At 50.5% G+C, this 9107-nt stretch overlaps 1 protein-coding gene across 2 annotated transcripts in view; it reads right to left on the reverse strand.

Moving 5' to 3' along the window:
• FGF13 (fibroblast growth factor 13) overlaps positions 1-9107 on the reverse strand; it is a 476958-nt gene that overhangs the window by 467517 nt on the left and 334 nt on the right. For both annotated transcript variants that reach the window (XM_029930736.1, XM_029930738.1), the window contains exon 2: positions 8858-9070. In XM_029930736.1, the coding sequence (XP_029786596.1) occupies positions 8858-8906 (49 nt within the window). In that variant the 5' untranslated portion in view covers positions 8907-9070. The remainder of the gene's footprint in view (positions 1-8857; positions 9071-9107) is intronic.

Below are 9107 nucleotides of genomic sequence, written 5' to 3' on the forward strand. Positions count from 1 at the left end.
TGTCCCCGCGGCGTCCCGACGCCAGGCCGGCTGGGCCGCGGGCACCCGGGCGAGTGGGCAAAGCCGCCGCCGCCCCCGCCTGGAGGGAGCTTTGTCATGCCCGGCGCCGAGCAGCGCTTCGCCAAGTTTCACCTTCGGTGACACAACTTTTCCGTGTTTCTTTTTTAGGCAGCCGCCACATCACGAGGCTAATGAGCACACTGAGGTCTGCCATGAACCCGCCTGCCAGGTCCGCGGCGACGGAGGGGCGCCGGTAACCAGAACGGTCCTCGCGGCTGTCCGGCTCCCCCGCTAGTTCGGTGACCGACACTCCCCGGACCGACAGCATCGAGGAGCGTCCGGCCCTGTTTCCAGCAGAGAAAGGCTCGGCTCGCGTCGGTGCCTGCGCTCTGGAAACCAAGCGCAAATCCAAGAGCTCTTGGAAGTCTTAATATTAGTTCAAAAAACCTCCCCAAGGGGACAGGCAGGCACGCGCGCGCGCGCGCGCACACACACACACACACACACACACACACACACACACACAGAATCAAAGGCGAGGCAAAATAAGCAGGTCAATTCACAATACTTCCAAAGTCATGCTTGAAAGAAGGTTCTGAAAATATCCATAGGCATATTCAAGAACTGCACTCAGCCTGCCTTCTTTGGGTTGTTTACTTCTACTTTTAACAGCAAGCTAAATATTTTAAGAACTCGAGCTGTTTACTCACCCCACCCCACCCCCACCCCACCCGGGGTTCATGAGCAGGAGAAATGCTCCCTCCATAATTTGGAGGGATTGTTGAGAGGCGGGTTTCATGTTTGTTATTAAACTTACCTATAAGCATGCAATACACCCCTCACCGTTAATTACAGTTGTTAAACATGGGCTCTGGGGCAGAGAAACTACATGCTTCCTAACTTAGAGAACTATAATTAATACACTCTTCAAGGCGTGTGTCTCCATTAACGAGATGTATTTTTGGAAATATTATCTAATGGAAGGCAGCATAAATAGTATAAAAAATAAAGCTCGCACTTTGTGGTATTTTTTCCATGTAAAATGAGTTGCATAATAACTAGTGAAAAGCCGCTTCCACGGAGCTACCCTTTTAAGGGGTGGATTTCTTCACTCAAGTCAATATAGCTATCAAGGGAGAAAATGCAGAAATGAGAATCCTCCAATGCGCCCAGCATCCCCTAAGGAACCCCATTCAGTTAATGAAACGACTGACATCTGTTGACAAGAAAGGGAGGGGGGAGAAAAGAGGAGAGGGAGCTCTAGAGAGCCAAGGAGAGGGAATAGGGTTCTGGTGAGAAAGAGAAGGAACGGAGACAGGATTCTCAGGAGAGACAGACTGAAAGCATATGCCATGCAACGGGGCAAAAATAAATAATTGGGAGTTTTACCCAGCAGTGAATTAAGAGGAAGTGTAATCTTTAGAACACAGGTGAAGCAAGTTTCCAGACACAGTTCTGGAGAAAAGCACCATTATTTTCAAACAGACAGGTGCTTAAATCTTAAAAGTCGCAGTCAGGACCAAATGAAGGAAGATACACAATGAAAAGCAAAAAGTCAGGATGTCCAAGGCCAAAGGGAAGAGCAACCCTAAGGCAGGGCGGGGTTCCTTTCCTCTCTGGGCCCAGCGGCCCAGCACAGTGCCCGATGGGGAGATGCTCAGAGATTCACGTAGCTGCACGAAGACCACAGCCCTGGAGCGATTGTGCGAGTGTGTGCAGGCACACTCTTCCCAGTCATGTCCACACTGGCAAACAGGAAGTCATTCTGTCCACGTGCAAACCGAGCTTCAAAGAGAACCTGCCTGTGCTGCCTAGGGAGACACTAGGACACAGTGGTTTAGAGGTGGATTTGAAGTTGGTCAGACCTGGCTCAAACCCTCCAGCGTCTGGCTAGCTGCGTGACTCAGACTGGCCTCAGTCTCTGAGACTGAGTTTTTTCATCTGTCAAATGGGAATGATTATAGTGCGTATATCTATCCTTGATAGACTGTTATGAAGGATGCAGGAGATATTTCACATCCGATCTCTTAGTGCCTCGAAAAACTATTAAGACCCTAACCAAAATTATTTCCCCAACCAGCGGAGGTGTGGGAAAGCCAACCACAGGCATTAATTCCTTAAGCTCTGCCTCTGGCGATCCTTAATGAAAATGAAAATGTAAATATCCCCAGGCATCTATCAGATTAAGCCGTAGTGAGACAGAGCCTTCCTCTAACACACGCTTTCTGATCTGACAACAAACTGGAAATGAACATAGCACAGGACCGATGAGTTTGGGTACCTGCATTCCACATCCATTAATCACTACGACGCCAATCACTGTGTTGAGTCCACCCTGCTACCCCTGTGACCTCATCACGCTACGTTGGGTCTGTAACCTTCGCTTTCTCACCTCTAAGTCCGCAAACACTATTCACTACTTTGTTCGGCTGTCGTGAAGATTAAAGGAGATGTACGTAAAAATAATACATACTACTAAATAAGCACTCAATAATTTAGAAGCTACTATAATCATGATAACTGTGACCAGTACTGGCATTGCTACTAAACAATGAATCAAACCTACCCCCACTTAAAGGAAATCCTTATCTCACCAAGATCATGCCACAAGTACTCCTCGAGGGCCTGCGAAGTCCTAGACCAGTAGACTGCCCTGGTGTAGGGGGGAAGGCTCCCAAGAAACCAGAGAAAGGGAGTTAAGAGCAAAAGGAAGCATCCTGAAAGGAGAGGGGACTAGGTGGCAGAAACAAGAGTGCATGCTGCTTGATTCCATCATTAAATTCAATAACAGGCAAACCTAAAATATGGTGACAGAAATTATAAGAGAAGTTGCCTCTGAAGAGGAAATGACAAGAGAACTCTCCGGGGTGATGAAAATCTTCTAGATCTTGATTTTGATGCTCATTACATGGGTGTAAACATTTGTCAAAGTTAATCAAGAGCACACTTGCGATCTGGGTATGGTACCGTGTATAATCTTCAATTACACAAGAGGAAATTGGGTTCAATTTTTGTTTATTTACTCTTTTCTAGTTTGGCCTCTGACCAGGCCTGCCTTTCACCAGAAGATTTTTTTTTTTCTTTCTTCCTGACCAGCCCTCCTGACAGGATCCAGACAGAACAGACATGCACCCCTAAGAATTCCTTTAGGGCCAAAGAGGGACTGTCCAAACCAAATCTACAGTCTCTGCGGAAAGGTGAGGGCTGGCAGGCCGGGCAAGCAAACGGACTCGTCCCAGGCCTGTCGCTTTTCTTAAGATGTCAACCCAGCCCTACACCTGCCAAAGCAGGGGTGCGGCCAGAGTTTGAAACCATCAAGGACACCTACTACCCTCTGCCCTTTGCCTATGGAAGGTCGTTAGCCAGTGGCACAGGTACCATTTCCATTTGAAAATCAATGCTAAAAGCAATTTCAAAGGGCAGAGGTGTGAGGAGGGCATGAGCACTACCTTTACATTCAGACCCCGAGAATCAAGAACGTCTCTCTTTTCTAATATGAAACTCCCATGTTCAGAGTTAATACCCTGGAAAACAGTGCTTTAGAGAAAACATAAACAGCCCTTCAATTCAAGGAGAAATTAGACCTGCAGCCTGGAGTGGTGGTCATATGATTATGATATACTATTTCACCTTTGGAGGCAAATTAATGCATTTGCCCGGAAATCCACATCCCTAGTGAATGTTTCATCAAGATATGGCATTCACCGAAGTGACAAGAATGCCACATTTAAAAAATGTCAGAAATCCGATTCAAGCGCGCATGAGAACCAGGATATCACAAACAGAGAAGCTACATTTGAAGTTGGTGCGGACTCGGACAGATCACGTTACTCAGTACAATAAACCTGAAATCTACTCCTCAACGCTTGCTGAGAAATCCTGGGGTTAATGTGTCTTCTGGAGAGGCGAACAGGAACTGGTGACAGAAGACAATGATTTATGCAGACGTTGGGCTTCTCTACTAAATACTAAGACCACAGTATGTGCCTAATGTTTACATTTCAATGAGCATGTTAAGCTTGGCAAAGTAATAGATGTGAGGGATCCCCTCCACCCCAAGTATTTGTAATTCATGGGTTTTTTCCCTCTCCCTGAATTGTTTAATTGTGGCAATTATTTTCCATTCCTTTCACAATTCTCAACTCCCAAAAATACAAGCCATAGTGAAGCAGACACTTCTGTTTTATTGGATATATCTGAGGAGCTCCAACACATTCCGGGTGTTCCGTGTTCATTGTAATTCCCAGAATGAGGAGTTGATTTGAACATAAAACAGCACAGCTGCAAAAAGCCCTGGCAGGTTAACAGTTTCGGCTCCCCACTCACTGCCTGGCGACTCACGCTCCAGCTTCCCACCCAAACCCGGAACCCCTTGCCATCCCCGCTTCTAATCCTGTTCTCCTGGCCACCATACATTTCCCTCCCCCCAGGCGTGGACCTCCACCCTTCTTTCGCTCCACAACTCACTTTCTGTCTCTCACCCTGACCCAAACCCCAAATCCTTTCCCACCCCCAACCTTGCCCACATCTCCAGCCCAAGGATGCACCCTAACCCCCTTTCATGATTTGAACTGTACCAGAGAGAGACTCAGACGAAGGAATACACAGCAAGGGAGGAGATCCGCACCCCTAACCCATATCCCAAACTTGCTCTTCCTTCTAGCTTCAGCCCCTGTCAATAAAGAAGGTATACGACACTGGAAACCCCAGGAAGGGGATCAGGGAGTGTGGCGCACTCGTCTGTCTTCTGCACCTGTCCCCAAGAAGAGACCATTTCTGATTCGAGATCTCCCTGGCCACACACCCTCGCCACCAAAGTGGTGATCGCTGTCCTGGGATAGAAGAAACTAGAGTGTTTATGACACTCCATAAAACCACTGGTCCATAATGATTTACTCACAAGGTGAAAAAACAAGTCCCTAAATCAGTAATAGGTAAATCATGATTGCTGGTCTTTAATAAGAGGTCACCAACGTCATGACTTTGTGTGGGGAAGACGCCTCTAAACACCTGCTTCGCCTGGCCCACATCCGAGAATGACACTTGACGGAAGCAATTACAGTAATCCACCAAGACCAAGATGATCTTTTGGAATGGCATTCGGGGTTCGATACTTGACATGCTGGCTGCCTGACCACAGGGCCCCGTCCATAGGCATGGTTAGAGACGCTGCTGGAAAGGGCCAGCAAGGGAGCAGAAAAGAAGCTGTGCCCAAAAATGCATGCTGGCACCACAATCCATTATAGCAACAGCTGCGCAAGTGGCTTCTTGGACTGTGTGTGGGATTGTCCTCCATCAACCAGCAGCCAGCCTAAGCCCCGCCTGATGCCGGACCAGCTCACCAAGAGGCTCCACAGCCCACGTCATGTGTCCCTGAAACTTGCCTGGTTGAGACACTGGCCCGAAGCACGAGGGGAAAGGGCAGTTGAAGAAGCACTCCCAACAGGTGATCCCAGGCCGAAGGACAGTTTGGAAACCGAGAATTGGCTAGCACTTTTACTCAATCTAGGGCTGGTTTGGTTTTATCTGCAGCAGGCTCGTGTTTTCTGAATGCCACGGAACACAGATGCAGTAAATCAGACACAGCCTTAAGTGAGTGCTTTTCCAATACAGAACTGCCAAAAAGATCTTATGTGCAGGGTAGAGAAGGGGGAGTCAAACAAAGCTAAGAGAATATCTACTTCAACAAACACATGCTCTGCTTTCTCCTTCCCTCGAATGGAAACAGGTCCTCCTTTTCAGAAGCTGAGTGCTGCTAACTATATACACCTCTGCCAATGTAAAAGTTTATGCAAAAACTAAATAAATGCACAAAAGGTGATCTGCGAAGCAAGAGGCCATTTTAATGGTTTCAAACAGAATCAAGATTCCCACCCTTCCCTTTCCCCCGACCCCCACAAAAGAGGACAGACTACCTCGTCTGGCTGCGTTATTGAACAGATTACAGAAAAGATCACTGCCCATCATGGAGACTGGTCTTAACCTCAACGAGTTGAAAGAAAACAGATAGTAGGTAATCAGTAAAGTTATATTTTGCTGCTGAATGAAATAAGGCTATCTGTGCTGTAAAAACTCGGGAAGCACTAGAATTTATTATAATCTTCTATGTAGTTATGATAGGCTGTGGGCATGAACCCCAAATGATGGGGTGGGAGGCTGAATTTAAATGAGCAGTAGGCTCTGAAAACAGGCTATGAAATTCATTCAAATGACTGACTTGACTCTGTCATCTGTCACGCTGATGTTCAAAATCAAATGTGTGTGTATTCACCCTGTCTGTTCAGAGTTCAGTCCTGTATCTTGCCAGGCTGCAAAGGGTGTCCTTGTGAATTCCTTAGACTTACAAAAATTCAAAAATGCCCCATACATAGGAAATCTGTCAATAACCAAACCTCTTCATGAATATGGTCGGGAAACTTCACGGGTTAAAAACAGAAATAGATCTGGTACCTTTCATCTCTAACAGAGAAAGCAGTCCTTTAAAATTTGGTCACGTAAGGCTTTTAACATACTTGAAAGGAGAAAATACTAACGGGTATTACGCACTATTTTCAAAATGCTCTAAATTCAACAACCAACAGAGGCAGCAATGGGACTTCTGCTCTTAGCAGCCATAAGATTCCCATCTCCTGGGGAAAGTAAACTCCCTTCTTAAAAGTTGCCTTATAAAATTACTTTAATTTCTTCTAATTACAACCATAATTCCAAACGCTAATTACATAACTCCTACAGAGAGGGATTCGGTTCCAAATGCCACGAGTCAACATGAGAAAATGTTATGACATACGCCTCGTAAAAATTTTCATTATTGAGTTTACAAAAACCTGTCCTGATGTTTCCAGACGCGTGACTCCATTCTGGACAACTGCCAATTATATGCCTAAACCAGCAACTCACTTTCCATGAGTGAACTGGGACCCAGATTCCTCCCAAAGGTAATCTGAAACCAACCTTAGGTAACCACCTGCTGAAAGTCAGGAACCAAAGTTCCAGAAACAAACCTGAAATACTCCCAGATTCAGAAAGGGAATCGCTTCCCTAGATGAATGTGGTGCTACAATCTTGCTTTGCTGTAACTTCTCTGGGTCCTCAGGGCAAAACAAAAGCTTTTAAGGGCTCTGAGGTCATTTTTTCTTAAAGGTATGAATGCCTGTTTAAGATAAACTACAATTAGGAAAGCTCTGGAAATGCACACTCCCGGTTCTACTTTCTAAGTGGCTGTTTCAATCAATCTGTGCACCTCACACAGCCAGCAGCTCCGAGTGGGTACGGAGGCGCTGGCCTCTTGCCTTGAGCCAGGCCAGGGGCAACCCAGACCCTTGGGGCAACAGATCTATACCCCCTACAAACTTCTGGGCCTTTCTTAGATGCTCTGCCTAGTGGGAAGAGATCCTAGGCGAAGAGATCCGACTCCATTTAGAAACAAGGATAAAGGCCCTGAGCTGAAGACTTTGACAACTTTCAGCGGGGGAGGGCTGGTGCTGCCCTAGAATCTCCCGGGAAAGAGAGCTCGGAGACCGGGAGAGGCGAGAAGGAGGAGATGAGAAAAAGGAATAGGGACAGGAGTGGGAGGGAAGGGGGCCCCAGGGTGCAGGGAGGAATTAGGGCCCCGTGAACGAAGCTGGGGCACCCTCCCTGGAGCCCCACTTCTGCAGCGTGGACCCCGAACCCGGTGTGGGTCACTGCGGTTCAGCGCGCGTGGGGCCCTCAGAGCCGGTCCGGCCCACTCCGGTGGCTCCTCTGTCGCCATTCCGGACACTTGCATCTAAGGCACCTGCCTTTCCCCAACTGCTCATACCACACCCCTCTCTGCGCGCACGGGGGTCTCCAAGGATGCGGTCTCCAGTTTACATTCCTGACCTAAGCCGGGTCCCTGCCAAGGCAATGGCTAGCGCTGGTGGGGTCAGGGGGGGAACTCCCCCCCTTCCTTCCTTGCTTCCTTCCGAGTTCTGCCCAGTGTAAGCCTTTCTCTGCTGCGCCTCCCCAACCCGCCGGTGGGAGGCCCCAGGCCGGGACGCACGCTCCGGGGGACCGGCGGCCAGGCGCCCCGGGCCAGGTGGCTGAACCCCAGACCGCGGAGGGAGGGGACTCTCCCCTCCCACGGAGGCCCGCTCCCGCTGGGCACTAGTGGCAAGGGGACAACAGCCTTTGTTCTCCCGGGGCTTGGCGAGGCTGCGCTGCCGAGGCGCAGCGCGGGCGGCGCCGGGGCACCCGGACTGCTCACTTTTGTACGCGGCGTGTCGAAGGGTGCAAGCTCCTGCCTTCTGGGGAGGGGGCAGAGAGTTGGGGAGCAGGGGGTGCGACGGGGAAAGGAGCGTGGGGGGAGGGGTTTTGCGTCTCGACCAGGCTCTTTGTTTGCGTTGGGGGCGGGGAGAGTGGGGTTGAAGGTGGACTGGGGCTTGGGTTTGCGGGAGCGGGGCAGATCCCTGAGTATGTCACCGTGTTGCACCCGCGCAGCACACATAATACACACTCGCGCACACGCACACACACAGGCACTCGCACAGACAGCCGGCAGCTGGCAGCGCTGTTCCCGGCGCTCCGGGCTGCAGCAGCTCCGGCCGCCCGCAGCGCCACCACGGTGCGTCCAGAGGGGGAGTGGAAGAGGCTGGCGGCACTCGCGGGGCGACAATTCCACGAGGAAGGAGGGAAAGCGGTGCCACGCCGGCTGCTCCCCCCCCCCCACCTCCCCGGCCCCTGCGGCCCGGCTCTTCCCCCTTTGTCGCCCAGGGTCGCAGAGGTCACGGGCGGCTTAAGCTCGGGCACCGAGGCAGGGAGGCGGCGAGCCGCCTAAGGGCGGCGCGCACGCCGAGGGGCGAGGGAAACCAAGGGAAGGGACGCCGGCGGGCGGGCTTACCCTTAGAAGCATCTTTCTCCTCTTTGGGCTTGGTCACCTTTCCACTCATAGAGCCCAGCTTGCTTGACAAGGGTCGCCCAGGAGACGGAAGTCCTCGCCGAGCGGGCCGGACTTCGGAGAGTGCTTAGGGGCGGCAAGTGGCGACCGCAGGCTCCCCTCGGTGTGGCTCGGGGCGGGCTCCGCTTTCCCCGCCGCTGCCGCCGCCGCCGCTGCCTACGAGAGAGTGGGGAGGAGAGGAGCGGGGTGAAGG

Source organism: Suricata suricatta, chromosome X (assembly GCF_006229205.1).
Source record: "Suricata suricatta isolate VVHF042 chromosome X, meerkat_22Aug2017_6uvM2_HiC, whole genome shotgun sequence".
NCBI classification, from domain to species: Eukaryota; Metazoa; Chordata; class Mammalia; order Carnivora; family Herpestidae; genus Suricata; species Suricata suricatta.